General features: G+C 40.5%; 1 protein-coding gene across 1 annotated transcript in view; it reads left to right on the plus strand.

Annotated features, from left to right (window-relative positions):
* The window catches only part of ATM (Serine/Threonine-kinase ATM-like protein), a 58602-nt gene that overhangs the window by 22164 nt on the left and 15670 nt on the right, over positions 1–20768 (plus strand). Inside the window, exons 44-46 of the mRNA XM_087320518.1 lie at positions 10509–10632; positions 10709–10855; positions 20663–20710. Of these exons, the coding sequence (XP_087176644.1) occupies positions 10509–10632; positions 10709–10855; positions 20663–20710 (319 nt within the window). The remainder of the gene's footprint in view (positions 1–10508; positions 10633–10708; positions 10856–20662; positions 20711–20768) is intronic.

Below are 20768 nucleotides of genomic sequence, written 5' to 3' on the forward strand. Positions count from 1 at the left end.
TAATTGATCAGATTGTAAATTGTCTAATTCCTTTTTTGAATCTAAACCTCAAAATGAAGGATTTTTGTTGAAACATCTTCTGGTTTTGTTGAACTATTTTAAGCCTCGGGTTTTACGTTAATGTGACTATGCTGAGGTAGCAACTTGCCCTAAGTGACTATTGGGCTGGTGTGTACACATTTTTCCATCTCTTTTGATTTTCGGAATTCTGGCTTCTAACATTTGAACCAGCCTAAACCTTCATTAAAACACAATTTTTTTCTTCCAATCCTTGAGCCCTTTTTCATATTTACCGAGTAATATTTATTTTATTTTGATTTGCTGTTCTCGAAGAAGAGACAACACTTAAGATGTAATCACTTGTTTGGTTTGTATAGGCAATTTTGGCCTCTTAAAAGACGTTACTATATCTTTGTTTCTTTCTTTCCTCTTAAAATTCTATTTGCTGGTACTGAAACAGATGTGCTGTGTGCACCTTCTTATAATCTGTTTTCTGGAAGTTTCCATCTCATTTAGCAGCTTGTTACTTTGTAGTTCTAAAGTTAGTGTTCGAGTTTGTTTGTCCTCGCTTAAAACCTTGTCTATCTCTACTGTCCCAATCTTTTGACTAAAGAAAGTTCTGATTGTTCTTTGTTGACGAGCTTGTGTGGCTGTATTGTTGTCCTTCAACAACTTCTTCCTGTTTCTCTTGCAATTTGTCGTGCACGTAGGCCATGGCCCCATGGATCATGACCTCAGCACCCTTGTCATCGACAGATAAAGGCCATTATCTCCCACCATCGGATGTGCTTCCCTCACTTCGGAGACCTCTCCATTCTGCATCGACCTATACCAGAGATCTTTCGAATACAAAAGTTACAATATATCTAACTTGAGAATCTCACATGTGCCGAAAACCAGATTTCCTCGTCTGTTTTTATCTTATTTACTTTTATATTTACTGAGTAATACTTATTTTATTTTACTTTGTTGTTCTCAAAGATGAGACAACACTTGCGATGTAATCTCTTGTTTGGTCTTATAGGCCATTTTGGCCTCTTAAAAGATGTTAATATATCTTTTGCTAGTCCAAGAATTACGATGCATGGGCCTGAATTTTGTAAAGAATCTAACTCTAGTAGAGTTTAGTATTCAGAAGCGTAGTGTGTGTGTGCGAGAGAGAGAGAGAGAGAGTGAATGTATAAGCAAGAGAAGGAATTACAGAGAATAACCAGAAAAATAAGAAAACACACAGTAGGGGGATGACAGCTTATGCACTTAAGAGAGCTATATTAATTATCTAAAGATCATCAACTAAACTAAATGGCCAAAGGGGGTTTTATATACAAGTCCTCAAGGGACTGCCCTATTAAATGTGTTGGTGGAATCTAACCAAGATATCCACTTGAGTACGATTTTGTCATAAGAATATCTAATATTCTTTGACCACACTAACACTCGACAACTACATGGATTACAATAAAGTGTGCTCACACACTTTTTCACACATCGCCCTTTTCTTCATAAGCACATGTTCACACAAGTTGAGCTTGATTCTCAACACGCCCCCTTAAGGTCAATTGTGTGTCCTCTTAAGCTTGAGTGTCTTGGTGTAGTTGAAGACCCAACTGCAGTTGGTCGGACTACTAGACCGTGGTTTTCCCATTGTTCCTATGTACTCAATCTTGATCTAGCAATGTCGATCTTGCCAATCCAAAATTTCGAGCTTCAAAAATTCCGGGCTTTGGAAAGTCTTCCTCTAACTTGCTGGGTCAAGTCGATTAGATGTGCCGGCCTTACTTTGCCGATGCTGGTCTCACTCTTCCTCTTGTATCGTGCTGATTCTCCATGTTTTCCTTTGTCTTTGTACTTTTACTCTCCCCCAAGCACAACATATCGAGTGGTCTAAGGCCTAGATCCATTGAGAATTGTCGTAGCTTGTCGAGACCTAGCGCCTTAGTGAAAATATCAGCCACTTGCATGTTGGTGCCAACGTATTGGAGGTCAATGTCACCGGCCAATATGCACTCACGGATGTAATGATAGTGCACCTCGATGTGCTTAGTCCGGGCGTGAAACACCGGATTCTTTGCAAGCTGGATGCTGTTGAGATTATCGCAGTGGATCAGTATTGGCTTGTTCACCAATTCGTTGAAGTTTTTCAGCAGTCTTTTAAGCCATACAGCTTTGCAAGCAGCTATAGTTGCAGCCCTATACTCTGCCTCAGTGCTCGATAGAGCGACTGTTGGTTATTTCTTGCTGCTCCAAGAGATTGCTCCACTACCGAGTGAAAACATAAATCCCGAAGTGGATCGCCTATAAGATGCATTGCCCGCCCAATCAGTATCCGTGAAGCCTTCAAGTTGAAGTGGTGCTCCACGTTTATAGAAGATACCATAATCAAGTGTTCCACTAATATAACGTAACACTCGCTTAGCACAATCGATGTGAGCGTTGCGGGGGGTTTCCATGAACTGGCTAAGAACCCCGACCGGATAGCTGAGGTCTGGTCGGGTGATAGTTAAGTAGATAAGATTCCCAATTATTTGGTGATATTGTGTCGGCTCACAAAATTTTCCAGAATTTGCTGTTAGCTTCATATTTCGATCAAGGGGTGTTGAGATGGACTTACACTCGGTCATTCCGAACTTGTAAAGCAAATTCAACACATAGTGTCGTTGTGAGAGTAGGAACCTTCTGGAGTTTGAATGATCTCGATGCCAAGAAAATAATGTAAGTCATTCAGATCTTTCATGTTGAACTTCTGCAAAAGCAGCTTTTTAATCTTTTGTGTCTCGGTGAGGCTTTCTCCACCAATGACAAAGTCATCGACATACAAGATTAAGAAGATGGGGCTTTTGGGATTGTTCTGAACATACAACGAGTTATCAGATTTTGACATCTGGAAGCCAATGTTGTGAAGATATGATGTGATGTTTGAATGCCATGCTCTTGGGGCTTGCTTCAGTCCATAGAGCGGCTTCTTCAATCGGCAAACTGCATGTGGATGTTTGTTTGATTCGAAGCCAGGTGGTTGCATCATGTAAACTTCCTCCTCGAGCTCACCTTGGAGGAATGCGTTCTTCACATCCATTTGATGCAAGTGCCATCCTTTCGCTGCTGCGAGAGCAATTACTGTCCTCCCAGTGGTCATTTTTGCCACCGGGGCAAATGTCTCCTCATAGTCTATGCCATGGGTTTGAGCATACCCTTTGGCGACTAGTCGAGCCTTGAACCGATTGACTGTGCCATACGTATTATGCTTTATCTTGAACACCCAGCGGCAACCAATTGGCTTTTTCTTGATTTCAGAGGATGGGACTAAATCCCAAGTATCGTTGTCAAACAACGCGCGCATCTCCTCCCTCATTGCCTCGATCCACCGGGGATCTTGGGTAGCTTCTTTGTAAGTCTCGGGTTCTTGGTCTGCTGCGACCTTCATCATGAATGCATAGTGGTGGGCCATGTACTCATTGTACCCGAACCTAACTATCGGGCTCTTTTGTCGGTTCGATTGACGGAGTTTTCCTTTGGTCATTTCCGGGGCCTTCTTCATTTCATACTTGCTGTGGACTGATCGGGGTGAATGATCTGAGTCTTCACTGGATGTCATGTCCTTGGCCTCTTGCTCAGGCATCTTGCCCTTTTCTTTCTTTCTACGGGTGTAGCACAAAGGTGATAGCACATCAGAGGTTTCTTCATGCTGTGCAAGACTCTGATTGCTGGATGACACCTCAGGTCCAATCAGCTGGAGTGTGGGTAGACTCTCTGCTGGTTCTCCACCCATAATGGTCGTTAGCATCTCTTCTTCTTCACTCTGAGAATCTGCTCCAGATCTGCTTGTTTCGAGCACGGTGGGGGTCACTGATGTTGGGCCATACCATGATGTCACCTCATCAAATACCACATCTCGGCTTACTCGTGACTGTCGAGTGATGGGGTTAAAACACTTGTAACCCTTTTGCTCAAGTGAGTAACCAACGAGGATCATCTTCTCTGATTTTGGGTCAAGCTTTCTCCGCTTCTCATCGGGGACATGCACAAATGAAATGCTGCCAAAAACCTTCAAGTGCGAAAGGTCTGGCTTTGTCCCAAAATACTTCTCGTGAGGGGTGATGTCATGGACACCCTCGGTTGTGTACCTATTGATGAGATACACAGCCGCAACTGCTGCCTCTGCCCAATAGATCTTGGGCATGTTCTTCTCATGCAACATGGTGCGGGCCATCTCAAGAATTGTACGATTCTTCCGCTCAGCAACACCGTTTTGCTGCGGTGTGTAGGGGCAAGAGAATTCCCGGCGAATCCCCTTCTCTTCTAGAAAGGCCTTGAACTTGGTTGAGAAGTATTCTTGGCCACCATCAGACCGTAAGCATCGAATCTTGCGATTCGTCTCATTTTCCACGCAATTCTTTAACTTGAGAAAGTGGGAGAAGAACTCACTTTTCGACTTCATCGGGCATATCCAGGTATGCCGCGAATAGTCGTCAATGAAGGTAACGAAGTACCTACACCCACCGATTGTCGTTGTTTGAGCTGGGCCCCATACATCTGAGTGGATGACGTCCAACAAGCCTTTACTCACATTTCTTTCGCTTAGGAATGGATGCCTATGTTGCTTGCCTAGTTGGCACGCCTCACATACATTATCAGGATGTTTCGAAGTAAATTGTGGCAATCCGTGCACAGCCCCTTTTGTTTGCATTGATCGGAGTTTACCAAGGTTTACATGGGCAACCCTTTTGTGCCACAACTCAATATCAGATTCAGCCTTGAGTCCCTTTGCATACATTGCTGTGTTCACCTCTGTTGCATCAAGAATAAACATGCAACCTTCTCTTCTTGCATGAGCGATAAGTTGGCCTTTATCCTTGATGAAGCAACCTTCCTGGTTGAATCACACTTGCATTCCTTGTTCGACAATTTGGCCAACTGAGACCAAATTCTTTGTGATTGTCGGGACATGCAATACATCCTTCATGTAGCCCTTGTTGTCGTGATTGTTAAGGGCCACATCTCCAATGTGCTCAATCATGTGTGTGGAGTCATCACCGGTCTCCACCACGCCGGGTCTCTCGGGTTCCCTCAAATTCATGAACCATTCTTGATAACTTGTCATGTGATTTGAGGCACCTGAGTCCGCGAACCATACATCATCAGGTTGGGAAACACTTGTTATCATGCTATTCGCCCGGTGTCGCATAACAAACATCGGCGCTTTGTTTTCTAGGTCAGTCATCACAGCATAGTTTGTTTGCTGCCGGGGTGAGGCAGCTGAGTCATTCTTCTTCTTCCGACACTCGGCTTCAAAGTGGCCAGGCTTTCCACAATACCAGCACTCGGTTTGCTGGTTCTGCCTGGTTGATGCAGGCTGGTGGAAGCTCCCCTTTCTACCGGAATTCCCTCGGCTGTTTCGACCTTCTTGCTGCTTGGGATTAAACTGTTGTGGACCTCGTCCACCTCTTCCTTGGCCATTCCTTCCCCAATTTCCACGACCACGACCGTGACTTCGACTAAGATCATCATGTGTATATAGCATCTGCCCATCAGAGGCTGTGCTTTTCCACCGTGTATGGTTCTCCTCAACCATTAGCATGGATTGCAAGTCGAAAAAGCTTGGGGGGTTCTCCCTTGTTGTTATGGCAGTTCGAAATGAGCCATATTTTTGTGCAAGGCCGCCAAGACAGATATGCACCATCTCGTCATTATCAACTGCGACATTGATGGAGCCAAGTGAATCGCATAAGTCTTTGATCCGGAGGGTATAGTCCGTCACAGACATATCCCCCTGCTGAATATTGTTCAACTCTTGCCGGAGTTGAAGTTTTCTCGCTGTGGTTGAAGCCGCGAAAATCTTCTTCAAGTTTTTCCACGCTTCTGTTGGGGCTTTCGCATCTCGAATATAGCTTAACATGTGATCTTGCACACATGTTGCCAAACAATACATTACTCTACTGGCGCCTTGTTGCCATGTGGGGTAGTTGGGACTTGTAATATGGGGGGCCGTTTCCTGAGCTCCCTTGATATAACTCCAATACCCTTGCCCAACTAAGTACTGTTGCATCTTATATTCCCAAGATGCGTAGTTGTGCCTGTCCAACTTCTCTGTTGGAAGTGCGCTACCCATCTGTGCATTCATTTTTCTGATTTAGCTTGATTCGTACGATCCTATTAAGGTGAGCCTCTTGCTGTGCAAAACTGTAGCGACGATAGCAGGTTTTAAAACAGCGTCTCTAGCTGCTCACACAGTTTCAATGGTAGAGCTTAGTGAAGGATCTCTAACCCTCACGCTCTGATACCATGTAAAGAATCTAACTCTAGTAGAGTTTAGTATTCAGAAGCGTAGTGTGTGTGTGTGAGAGAGAGAGAGAGTGAATGTATAAGCAAGAGAAGGAATTACAGAGAATAACCAGAAAAATAAGAAAACACACAGTAGGGGGATGACAACTTATGCACTTAAGAGAGCTATATTAATTATCTAAAGATCATCAACTAAACTAAATGGCCAAAGGGGGTTTTATATACAAGTCCTCAAGGGACTGCCCTATTAAATGTGTTGGTGGAATCTAACCAAGATATCCACTTGAGTACGATTTTGTCATAAGAATATCTAATATTCTTTGACCACACTAACACTCGACAACTACACGGATTACAATAAAGTGTGCTCACACACTTTTTCACACATCGCCCTTTTCTTCATAAGCACATGTTCACACAAGTTGAGCTTGATTCTCAACAAATTTGAGCACGAGTTTGTGTATGAAGAAGAAGATTCAGGTAGGGCGGGATTCCGCATTTTTAAACCAAGAAATACTTGGTTTCCATTTCGGCTGCAAATGTAGCCAACCGGCTAGTAAGGACACTCACATGGATTGTGCTAAGCGAGTGTTATGTTATGTTAGTGGAACACTTGATTATGGTATCTTCTGTAAGTGTGGAGTACCACTTCGACTCGAAGGCTTCACGGATGCTGGTTGGGTGGGCAATGCAGCTGATAGGCGATCCACTTCGGGATTTATGTTTTCACTCGGAAGTGGAGCCAACTCTTGGAGCAACAAGAAACAACCAACGGTTGCTCTATCGAGCACTGAGACGGAGTATAGGGCCACAGTTGTACCTGCTTGCGAAGCTGTATGGCTTAAAAGACTGTTGAAAGACTTCAATGAATTGGTGAACAAGCCATTATTGATCCATTGTGATAATCTCAGCAACATCCAACTTCGCAAAGAATCCGGTGTTTCATGCCCGGACTAAGCACATTGAGGGGCACTATCATTACATCCGTGAGTGCATATTGGTTGGTGACATTGACCTCCAATATGTTGGCACCAACGTGCAAGTGGTTGATATTTTGACTAAGGCGCTAGGTCTCGGCAAGCTACGACAATTCTCAGTGGATCTAGGCCTCTCGATATGTTGAGCTTGGGGGAGAATACAAGTACAGAGGAGAAGGAAAACATGGAGAATCGGCATCATACAAAAGGAAGAGTGAGACCATCTGACTTGACCCGGCAATTTAGAGGAAGACTATTCAAAGCCCGGAATTTTTGAAGTTAGAGATAAACCCGACCTTGTCGGCACCTTTGACAAGCTCGAAATTTTGGATCGGCAAGACCGACATTGTTGGATCAAGATCGAGTACATAGGAACAAAGGGAAAACCATGGTCTAGTAGTCCGACCAATTGCAATCGGGTCTTCAACTACACCAAGACAACCAAGCTTAAGAGAACACACAATTGCCCTTGAGGGGGCTTGTTGAGAATCAAGCTCTTGTGTGAACATGTGCTTATGAAGAAAAGGACGATGTGTGAGAAAGTGTGTTAGCACACTTTATTGTAATCCGTGTAGTTGGCGAGTGTTAATGTGGTCAAAGAATATTAGATATTCTTATGATAAAATCGTACTCAAGTGGATATCTTGGTTAGATTCCACCAACACATTTAATATGGCAGTCCCTTGAGGACTTGTATATAAAACCCCCTTTGCCCATTCTGTTTTGCTGATGATCTTTAGTTAATTAATATATCTCTCTTAAGTGCATAAACTGTCATCCCCCTACTGTGTATTTTCTTATTTTTTTCTGGATATTCTCTCTGATTTCTCCTCTTGCTTATACACCCACTCTCACACACATATTACACTTCTGAATGCTCAACTCTACTAGAATTAGATTCTTTACAAGTTCTTTTTCTATACAGGAGACATTGAGGGTGTTTCATTTGAAAAAACAAGAGATGTAATATCTTTCAAACATAAGGAGACACATGGGAGGTGCTGGTCAAGCCTCACAGCATAATCATTGATGTTATAATGGATTTTCAGAAGTAAAATGTGAATGGGAGTGTTGATAAATACAAGGCTCATTTAGTAGCCAATGGACTATGAAGACACCTTCTCACCAAGTACAAAATTTAAGATAAGCATATTCATTCATTCTCAGTCATTGCACTCACAATGGGTGACCAAATTTCTAATGCATCTCATGTTTGTGTTTGTAAATGGAGATCCCAAGGAAGAGATTTATTTGGAGCAATCTTCAGGCTTTATAGATTAATAGAACAATAAAAGGCGACTTCTAAAGAAGGCGTTGTATGGAATGTAGCAAGCACGAAGATCTTGGTACTTTAAAAGATCCCTAAGTTTTTCAGCAAATTTTTGATGATAGATCCTGGTCTTGTCTATTATTATAAACGTAGGGATAATTAGAAAATTCCATATTTGTGTCAGAGTATTAGTATCTAAAACTCATCTTGGGAATTAGACAATTCAGGATTATGGGCGGCATATTCTCTTGAATCACTCTTCCTGCTGACCAAGAATGGTTGATCTTGCCCTAATTTAAGTCACTTATTATTTTTAACTGACACCAGATCAGATTTTTTCTATGTAGGTCTCAGGCTACTAAATAATTGTCCAGCACAACTGATTAAAGTATAATACTTCAGTTGTGCTGAAAACTGTTGTTATTCCAACACTGATTGGGATAAGTGCATATAAAATAGAAGGTCCATTTCAGGATATTGTCTTTGTTTAGTGGTGGAGAGATTTCAAGGATAGTAAGAAGCAAATTTCTGTGTCAGCGTCCTAATTGAATCATAATATAAAGCATAACTTCTATGATACGTGTGAAACCGTAACTATAACCGCTCTCAAAGAAGAAAGAAAAGGATATTAATGTCTCCTATGTCATCACTAGAGAACTGGATAATGATGGAACAGTTAGGCTGGAGTAACTGTTGAGATTAAAAAGGGGACCTTAGACTAGTAATATTTCTCAGGTTGTCTTAAGATGGCAGCCATAGATTGACCCATGCGTGAAATTCGTAATATTTGACATCTGTAATATTCGTAGAATTTGAGAATACAAAATGACCCCAAGAATATTACAGAACCATTCGTTTATTTATTTATTATTTAAAAAACAAATATTTTTACATATACTATATAAAAATATTACTAGTCTAAGGTCCCCTTTTTAATGTCAAGAGAGTAAAAAATGGGGAATTAATGAACATTTTATTTATTTATTATTAAAAATAAAACAAAAAGTTTTTCATCTATTATAGGAATATTATTAGTGAGAAGTCCCTTTTTTAATGTGAGATAAAAATAGGAAAATTTATGAGAATCTTTTATTTATTCTATTTATTTTACATATATATATATATTATATATTGTTTTATTAAAAAATAAAACATATACATTTAAGTTTTATATATATTATAAAAAAATATTATTAGTGTGAGTTCCCATTTTTAATGTGAGATAAAAATATGAAAGTTATCGGAACCTTTTATTTATTTATTTTAATTTATCTTTTATTTTATTAAAAAATAAAATAAATACATTTAAGTTTTATATATATTATAAAAATATTATTAGTATGAGGTCCCGTTTTAATAATAAAAACATCAAATTTTGTGGGAGAGTAAAAAGCAGGGAATTAATGAAGCTTTTATTTATTATTATTTTTATTTTTATATTTATTAAAAATAAAACAAATACTTTTAACTTTTAAGTTTTCCATCTATTATATAAAAATATTATTCAATGTAAGTCCCCTTTTTAATGTGAAGTTAAATATCCCCTATTTAATGTGAAAGTCTCTTTGTTATATAATATATATATATTAGAAACTAAAAAGTATGAACTCTTTTTTTTCTTTTTTTTTTAACGAATATTTTTTCATGCATTCTTATGCGTATTCGTATGCATTCGTTTGGTAACCCCCATGAATGCGAATATGTCAATCTATGATGGCAGCTTGCCTCAAAGAGTTACATTCTTTTTGCAAGTAACTAACTTTTGCACCTCTTTCTTTTCCAGTCTCTCAATTCGTCTTTCCTCTTAATTTTATAATTAGCTTGTACTTAAATAGCAGTTCTGTGTAAACCACTATTATACAAGTCTCAGATTTCTTCAATACCAATTTCTGTGTTTTATAATCCGTTTCTGGCAGTTGTAGCATGCTAACCATCTTGTTACTCCTGTATTTCTAACACCCTTTTCTGAATTAAATTTTTAGATTGTGTCAAGGGGTTGTTCATTGCAAAGTGTCTCTTGCCGAGTCACTTCTCCCTCATGTACTTGGAAGCTTGGCAATGACAAATGGCATAAGCAGCAACATCTGCAAATTGATATCAATTCAGGTAATTATTCGTTTTTCAAGTAGCTGGCATTTTATGTCTGAAATTTGGAGCTACGAGATTCCACTCTTTACAACAGGTAGAAAGACATATTTTCGGTGGAAAAAACCACAACACAAGGTCCATACAACTATTTATAGATGCATTGAATGAACTTCGACATTGCGATGTTCTTGCGCACATGAAATTGGGGGCAGAGTACAAGAATAGGAGGGCCAATGCAAAGGTAGAGAATGCATGCATTCTTAAATTCGTTGAATCTTTTATATGTGATAACCTCGACAATGATGATAAAGTTCTTTGGTCTCTCCATGTTGGAGATCTTCTGAAGCCAGAAGTTTCTGTCTATCTAGATTTCTTAGCCAACTAGATTTTTGAGAGTACCCTATATTTAGTTAATTTTTATTTTGGTTTGTTTTGAAATATGAGACAACATTTTAAGATGCAATCTCTTGCCAAATCATTGATTACCACATCTTGCTTGGAATGTTGGATGTAAGCCACAAAAGAATCATAAGAATAAGATTCTTTCATTTGGTTGGGTTGTTGACATAAGGAAATGGTTTAGAAGATGGGGTGTGGATGATCTTTTAGAGCTTTTGAGCGATGCTATGCATTATGTAATGATTGAGGAAAGGTAGGTGGAATCATTAAGGATGAAGTGGGAAGATCCTAAGAGGACAAAGCTAGAATACTACATTGCTAATTTCAACCCTAAATGTTGGTCTCAATATAAAGCAAGAATGCCTATTGATCGTATCCAACCTTATCTCATATCCAATATGAGTAGTAATGCTCTTAGAGCCCTTACACTACTTCGCACTTGTTCTCACAAGTTAGGTATTGAAGTACATCATGGTATCAAAATGTAATGAATTTGAAAACATGTAAAGTATGTAATGAAGGCATGGTAGAGGATGAATGTCACTTGCTCTTCACATGCTCGACATATAGTGCAATTCGTTCAAGACATGTTGACATACTAAGAGGGAATGATGACTTAAGTGCTATACTTAAGACACCACCTAGAAGGTTGAGCTCATATGTGTATGCTTTATTCACACATAGAGACGTTGTGCTTCAATGTATGAATACCCCTTCTTAGGAAGGAGACACATATCAAGAACACATGTATACTTTGGTCATATAGGTCAAAATTATTAGAAATATTGAGAATCGAGTAGATAGGTATATAGAGTTACAACTGCAGAGATGGATATATGAAAACAGAATTTCTATTACATATGAGAGTAGTTCAAAATGGTAGTTTTCCCATGCGCTCACACCTTAGAGCTTAGATAGGATATGGACCGGCTCACTACAAAATTAGTGGGGACTAATGATCAATCTAACCACTGTGTGAGAAAAGTGACTTATAATCTATGTTTGGTCTTAGTATAAATGTGCAAGTCAGTTGACAGTAGTGGAGATATTCCTTTTCTGTCAACTGACTTGTCATTTAATATGACCCAACTCCCTAGGTACAGGCTAGTGCTAGATAATACTTATCTTGAAGTCAATGACGCATACTTCAAGACTAAGTACATCGTAACTTGCCCACAAAATATTCTAGCTGACTTGATTAGACAATCCTTTTATCTATTTCTCTCTTTCCTAAATATATTGTGTCCTACGCATCTACGGTTTCCTAGATTAACACCTTATCGACCCATATGGTCGAGTTGCACACTAGCCGCTCCTCATTTGGGGCGCTATCACAAAATGTGCACTCTAAGAGCACATATGGGGATAGATTTACAACTTGGGGCTGATCATTGATTATATCTAACACGCCCCCTCAATGATCAACCCATTGAGTTCACTTGGAATTGGGCCAACACCTAGTCGTCGAAGGTGTTGTTGCAACTGTTCTGCTCCAAGCGCCTTTGTGAAGATATCTGCAGCATTTTCTGATGTTGGACAGTACTCAAGCTCCACAATCTCATCATTTATTAGCTCCCGCACATAGTGATACTGAATCTCTATGTGTTTAGTACGTGCATGAAATACGGGGTTCTTGGCAATGGCCATGCAACTCTGATTGTCACACCTCAATACCGTTGCCGTCCTTATTGGGACTGCCACATCCATAAGGATTCTTCTTAGCCAAACTACCTCGCATGCCGCTATGCATGCTGCTTTGTATTCTGCCTCCGTTGAAGATAGTGCCACTGTTGGTTGTTTTTTACTACTCCATGAAACAGCTCCAGATCCTATTGAAAAACAATATCCAGAAACTGATTTTCTGGAATCACTATCTCCAGCCCAATCGGAGTCGCAATATCCACTAAGTTGGTCAATTGTTGGCTTGTAGAAGATTCCATAATTTAAAGTACCCACAATGTACTTTAATACACGTAGAGCAGCTTTCCAATGAGTCTCCTTCGGCTTGTTGCTGAATCGACTCACCACATTGACTGCAAAACAAATATCCGGCCTAGTGTTGCATAGGAAAATTAGACTTCCTACTAGTTGTCTATACTTCCTTATGTCAACCATTGGTGATGAGTCTTCTTGGGATAGCTTGCAGTTTGACTCCATTGGAGTCGACTTCGACTTGCTGTCCATCATCCCGAAGGTCTTCAAGATCTCTGTTGCATACTTTCTTTGTGACATGAAGATGCCGACCGAGGTTTGCCAAACCTCAATTCCAAGGAAGTAGTGTAGAATCCCCAAGTCTGTCATTTCAAACTCAGTTTTCAAACACTCTTGTGTTTGGCCAATGCACTCTTCATGGTCACCAGTAAGTACTAGATCATCCACGTAAATGATAATGATGACTTGTTTCCCGTCCTTCATTTTGACATACATACTTGCATCCGAAGCACATTGCTTAAAGTCGATTGATCGTAAGAAGCTGTCTATCCTCTTGTTCCAAGCTCTTGGTGCTTGCTTTAGACCATATAGTGCCTTCTTCAGCTTGCAAACTTTGTTTTCTGAATTCGGTATCTCAAACCCCGGTGGTTGTGTCACATATACCTCCTCCTTGAGATGCCCATTCAGAAATGCTGATTTGACATCCATTTGATAAATCGGCCATCCTCTTGAAGCAGCCAACGCTATGACCATTCGAATTGTTGTCATGCGAGCTGTCGGGGCAAATGTTTCTTGTACATCGAACCCTTCAATTTGGGAGTATCCTTGCGCTACTAGCCTGGCCTTGAATTTCTCCAAAGAGCCATCAGCTTTATACTTTACTTTCCATACCCACTTCGTGCCTATCACCTTCTTCTTTGTTGGCCTCTCTACCAACTCCCATGTGTCATTTTTCATGATGCTATCATATTCTGATATCATCGCCTCTTTCCACTTCGGGTCAGCCATAGCTTCCTCCACCGAGGTCGGCTCACTCACTGAGCCTATGATGTCCACCATCAGAGCCATGTTGACAATGTGGTCAGAGGTTCTTCCTTGCTCCTGTATTCTTCTTGATCTTCGTAATCCATCAGTTGAAGTTTCAGGAAACTCAACTTTAGGAGTATGATCATTGAAGAGTTGTTGAGCCCACTTAGGTATTTTCTTTACATGTGGGACTGGCATAGGCTGAACTAGTGAACCATTACCATCAGATGGTTCAGCTTCCTTTTTTGGATAATGGGTCGGGATTGGGTAAAATACTTCTTCAGTTGATGAGATAACTTGAGAATCGTTGTTCTCAGCTAGCTGTGGTTGTTCCTCATCGAACACCACATCGCGGCTTGTCAATATCTTTCTTGCCTCTGGATCGTAGAGTCGATAGGCCTTTGACTCTTCACTATATCCGAGAAAGATACACTTTTTGCTTTTAGCATCCAACTTCTTTCTGCTCACATCTGGAATATGTGCGTAGCACATACACCCAAAGGTTCTGAAGTGCAGTACTGAAGGTTTCTTGCCTGAATAAGCTTCTTGGGGTGTTTTCCCTTGAAGTGCCTTCGTGTAGCTCCGATTGAGGATGTAAACTGCTGTATTCACTGCTTCAGCCCAGAATGGGTCGGGCAGCGCTTGTGCCTTCAACATACACCTAGCCATCTCGACAACTGTTCGATTTCGACGTTCGACAACGCCATTTTGTTGTGGGGTGTAGGCAGTTGTAAGTTGGCGCTTAATTCCATGCTCTTTGCAATACTCACAGAATTCTATTGATAAGAATTCTCCACCTCGATCAGAGCGTAGCTCCTTCACTAACTTTCCAGACTCTCGCTCGACAAACTTATGCCATCTTTTGAAGATTTTAAAAGCTTCAGCCTTCTCCCGAAGGAAGTAAACCCACATCTTTCTGCTGAAGTCGTCGACTATTAGCATATAGTAGAGAGATCCACCCATTGCAGGAGTCACCATTTTTCCAGAGAGGTCAATGTGTATTAGCTGTAGAGGAGTCTTTGCCCGATTTTGACTCTCTTTTGGAATGGCTGATCTTTGATGCTTGCCCATCATACAAGCATCACAAACATGACTTAAGTCAGATAGGGTTGGCAACCCAACTACCATATTCGACTTCTTCATCTCCTTCAACACAGCAATGTTGAGATGCCCAAATCTCTCATGCCATTGCTTTGTGTTGGTACTTGTGCTGTGGTCAGTAGAAATGGTAAACGCGCTCAGCTCATAGAGATTGTTGCGCCTCACCCCTATTCCTACAACCTTGCCAGCAGAATCTGTTATTTCTGCACCCGACTTCTTGAATCGAACATCAAGACCCTTGTCAGTCAGTGCAGAAATGGACAGTAGATTCTTCTTCAGATCTGGCACGTACAACACTTGAGAGAGATGCTTTGTCCCACCGGTCGTTGCTTTGAGGGAGACGGTTCCGGTTCCTTTGGCCGGACATCGAGCATTGTTCCCGACCACAACATTGATGGGCTCTTGTAGAGGTGTCCAAGAACTGTACCAGTCACGATTACTGGTCATATGTCGGGATGCTCCACTATCGAGAATCCAAGACTCATCAACAACTTGAGTGTCAACTGAAGAACACACTTCTTCAGTTGCGACCCATAACTCAAGTTCATCTACGACATTGTTAGCGGACTCGGGCTCTCTCCAAGAAGTCTTATTAGAACCATTCTTCTCATCCGCCATCTTCTTTCGACAATCCTTGATTGTGTGACCCTTCTTGTCACAGTAGAAACACGATCCATTGAACTTCTTCTTCTTCGGTATCCTATTCGCATTGTTTGAATTGGATGCCCCTTCACCCTTAGTCCTAGAGACAAATGCTGAATCTTCCCTTTCTTCTCTTGTCTTCAGCCGAAGCTCCTCTTCAAGCAGCATTGCACTTAGTTCATCAAATTTTAAAGGAGTGGGTCGAACCTGAGTGTTCAATGCTGTCACAATGCCATCATACTTGAAAGGAAGTACTCGAATGCACCGACGAGCCATATCCTCTTGAGAGACGACTACTCCAACAGCCGCCAGCTGATCTTGAAGATCCTTAATCCTTTTTACAAAGGATTCTACTTTCTCTCCATCAGCGAGCTTCTCTGCAGCAAGCTGATTTTCGAGGTTTTGTATCCTTGTATAGTTTCTGGTCTCATACTGGCTGGCCAATATGCTCCAAGCTTCATGTGCCCTAGTTGTATGTTGCACTAGTGTTAGTACGGAGTCACATACACCAGTGACTATGGTACATAGCGCATCAGCATTCCTTCTCTTCCAGGCTCGAAGTAGATCAGCATTTGGAGGAATTGATGTGGTAGGCTGTGCAGGGTCAAAGGTTGCCATGGGCTCAGGGTCTCCCCCTGTGGGTCCCATGATTGTTTCCAACAACTCGTAGGAATCCAAAATGGCAGACATTTTGAACTTCCATAGAGTGTAGTTGGTTCCATCTAGCTTTCCATCAGACAATGGAGGTGGGCGAATGCGCAATGGAGCAGCTGCAACATTCGTGGACAAGGCCATTGATACGCTGTCTCTCTCTCTCTCTCTCTCTCTATTTCTCTCTGTTGCTAGACAACAACTACCCGTATATACCTAATCTAGATCAACCTCTTCGCTCTGATACCATATTAGAAATATTGAGAATCGAGTAGATAGGTATATAGAGTTACAACTGCAGAGATGGATATATGAAAACAGAATTTCTATTACATATGAGAGTAGTTCAAAATGGTAGTTTTCCCATGCGCTCACACCTTAGAGCTTAGATAGGATATGGACCGGCTCACTACAAAATTAGTGGGGACTAATGATCAATCTAACCACTGTGTGAGAAAAGTGACTTATAATCTATGTTTGGTCTTAGTATAAATGTGCAAGTCAGTTGACAGTAGTGGAGATATTCCTTTTCTGTCAACTGACTTGTCATTTAATATGACCCAACTCCCTAGGTACAGGCTAGTGCTAGATAATACTTATCTTGAAGTCAATGACGCATACTTCAAGACTAAGTACATCGTAACTTGCCCACAAAATATTCTAGCTGACTTGATTAGACAATCCTTTTATCTATTTCTCTCTTTCCTAAATATATTGTGTCCTACGCATCTACGGTTTCCTAGATTAACACCTTATCGACCCATATGGTCGAGTTGCACACTAGCCGCTCCTCATTTGGGGCGCTATCACAAAATGTGCACTCTAAGAGCACATATGGGGATAGATTTACAACTTGGGGCTGATCATTGATTATATCTAACAAAAATTGGCCTCTTTATGGACGATAAAAATTCTAATTGAAAATCTAATATGTCATTTTGGCCTCCTAAAAGACATTAACATATTTTTCTTTCTTTCTCCATTGCAACATCGTCTTGTCTCTTCTATGAAACAATACGATATTTAAAAGAATCCTTTCATCTTTCCTGGTGTTTAGAACCTTAGCTTTTTATGAATGTCCATATAAGCATACTTCTATGTGGATATGTATCGATTTGGTAAGTTACCATCAGTTTTGAGCCAAACAACAAACCAAAATAAATAGAACTAAATTAGTAAAATTAAATTTCTAAACCTGGACTGAGACTTCTAAAACATGGATCAATCCAAGATTGAGAGGTCGGCTGAACCCAGTAAAGCTCTATGTTGGGTGATAATGGCCTTGATCTGTCGAGAAACTTGGTGTCAGGGTTGTGGCCTCTTTTGAATGTTGTGCTCAAGCCTTGCTTGTGTAGCCCTCGATTATCTTGTAGCCTAAGAAAAAAACAAAGATATATTCACGTCTTTTAAGAGGCCAAAATGGCATATAGGACCAAACATGAGATTATATCTTAACTTTAAATATTACTTAGTAAACATAATAGTAAATAAGATAACAAGAGACAAGGGAATTTGGTTTCGCTACATGTGAGATTCTCAAGTTAGATATATTGTAACTTTTGTCTTCAAACGATCTCTAGCATAGGTCGATCCAAAATGGAAATGTCTTTGAAGCGAGGGAAGCACCTATGATGGCGGGAGATGCTGGCTTTTATCTGTTGATGACAAGGGTGTCGAGGTCGTGGGCCATGGGGCCGGGGCCTATGTGCATGGCAAATTGCTATTGCCAGATCAATTGTAACCCCTTTATTATGTCCTGGTCTAGAGCCCGTTTGTGTATCCCGTGATGGACTTGTAGGATTAGTAGGAGTGATCGGGCTAAAGGAAGTTGTGATTGTTCTTTGTGGATGAGCTTGTGTGGCTGTATTCTTCAACAACTTTTCCCAATGTCCCTTGATCTCTAGCAAGAAAAGTCCTAGGCATTGTTGGTCCTAATATTCCATTACCTTGCGTAGTGGGCCAAAGTCTTATTTAAAGAGGCAATGGTATCTCCCTCTGATTTCATTAAACACACTACAATGACAAACATAGTGTTCCTCAGATTCCACTCCTTGATGACACAATTGGCAAACTCTGTCATGTATACCTGCCTACCGCAATCTATAGCTGATGTGATGAAGTTCGTAACTGCCCTATCACACTATGTAGTGCATAGGATAGATGTATGTCCATATAAGGTGGCTAGATGACGAATCCATCTTTTGATGTATGTAAGAAGTGCATCTTATAGTGGGCCACCTATGTACCAAGTGGTATTTTCGGGCTGATCCATATTATCTTGTTTTCCAAGTTAATAATATCAGTCCGGATCACTCTATTATGTTCCACTTTGGTCATATTTAGGTGGGGACAGCCAAAGCTATATTGGAACAGCGGTACTGCATTTATACTCATCCCACGTGACTCGAACCATTGCTGCATTTTAGCATACCAACAATGAGTGTCTCCATTTTCAGCGAGTTGTCTTGATGACATAAGTGCCAACCTTGGGTACCTTCGTTTAGGGAGCTCCCAAAGACGTTGGATAAATGTCACTGATCGGAACAATGCCTCGGTTATTATAGGTGCTGCTCCCATCTCTGCCCGGATTATATCGTAGGGCACCAATGCTTTGCTCCTTATCATGCGAGTAATCATTGATAGTAAAGGTCTCTCTAAATCTTTCCAATGATTTGCTTGGTTCAGACTCAGTCCCAATGTTTCTACTACATAGAGGAGAGTTGGTGTGACAAGTGTATCAAATAACCATAGCTTAGTCCGTGGCTCTTGGAACTGCAGATCTGCAGATTGTCTCTCGAGAGCACCAAGGGCTGCATATCCACGAGAAAGTCGGGCACAAGCAGCCTCCTGTAAGGAGAACCTAGGTCCTGTAAAGGAAAAAGATACATTTATGTCTTTTGAGAGGTCAAAGTGGCCTAAATACAAATTAAGAGATTACATCTTAAAATGTTCTCCCATCTTCGATAAAACCAAAACAAATGCACCTAAATAAAAAGTAAATTAAAGATGAAAGTATCCCGTTATCTATACGTGTACGATTCTCAAGTCAAATAGATTGTGTTTTCTGTCTTTGAAAGATCTCTAGCATGGGTTAATCCAGAAGGGAGAGATTTCTGAAGTGTGGCAAGCACGTGGGAAGATGTTAATATAGCTACAGAAAAAAGGTAATGTCTTTTAAGAGGCTAAAGTGGCCTACAGGACCAAACAAGAGGTTACATCTTACAATGTCTTTTGCCTTTGAGAACAACAAGAAAGTGATGTGGCTAAAGAAATATGTGATTGTTCTCTATTGATGACTTGTTGTACTGTTGTCCAACTTATTTTGTTTTGTTGTGAAGATAACATTTTAAGATGAAACAAGTGGGATTCTGACCAAGATATTGCAAATGGGTTAAGATAGATCAGGCAATAGCAATTTGTCGTGTGCATAGGCCCCAGCCTTGTGGACTACGATCTCACCACCCGTTACTTCCCACAAATGCAGATGTTTCCCTTGCTTCGGTGATCTCTCAGTATATCAATCACAAAGTTCCTTAGTCCTGTTGCGACAAGTCAATCAAGAACTACAGAAATGGACTCCCAACCAGGGCATAACAAAGGGGCTACAATAGATCAGGTAATAGCAATTTGCCATGACGTAGGGCCCGGCCTCATGGACCACAATCTCACCACCCTTGTTATCGATAGGTAAAGACCATTATCTGCTACCATCGCAGGTACTTCCCTCGCTTCGGAGACCTCTCCATTCCGGATCAACCTATGCTAGAGATCTGTCGAAGACAAAAATATCAATATATTTGATGCAAAATCTTACATCTACTGATAACAATATGCTTTAGTCACTTTTTATCTTATTTACTTTTTTTTACTTGATAAAATTTAAGATGAGATAGCACTTACGATGTAATTGTAAGTGTTGTCTCATCTTTTTTATTTGTTTGTGTTTATTTTGGTTTGCAGTTATCAAAGATGAGACAAAACTTCCATTTTGGCCTCTTGTTTGTTGACTTTGTTGAACAATATATGGATATTTTCGCGTCAGATTGTAATTTTGAGTGATGATTAAATACAATATATGGATCTTTTCATGCAAGATTTAGTCAGTAACAGTCTCGGAATTCCACCTTCAATCTGCCTTTTGTAACCCTTGTGACTGATTTTAATTCATAAAAAAACTGTGCTGTCACTTTTTCTTCTAAATTTCAGCACTTGAATTTGGATGCCATATGCAGTATGTAAAACTAAATCTACGTATTTTTTACAGTATATCCACTCACTCTGTCTGTTCTATTGCAAGGTTTATTGGCTGGACATTGACTATTTGAAAACTGCAAAAGTAGCACAAGTAAGTTTTAGACAGAATAGGGTAGAGGTTGAGTAGTTTTATTTCTGGTAACCTATGA

The sequence above is a fragment of the Azolla caroliniana genome, unplaced genomic scaffold (assembly GCF_043228905.1).
Source record: "Azolla caroliniana isolate FFs.n. ecotype wild unplaced genomic scaffold, voAzoCaro1.0.p SCAF_5, whole genome shotgun sequence".
In the NCBI taxonomy this organism is placed as follows: domain Eukaryota; kingdom Viridiplantae; phylum Streptophyta; class Polypodiopsida; order Salviniales; family Salviniaceae; genus Azolla; species Azolla caroliniana.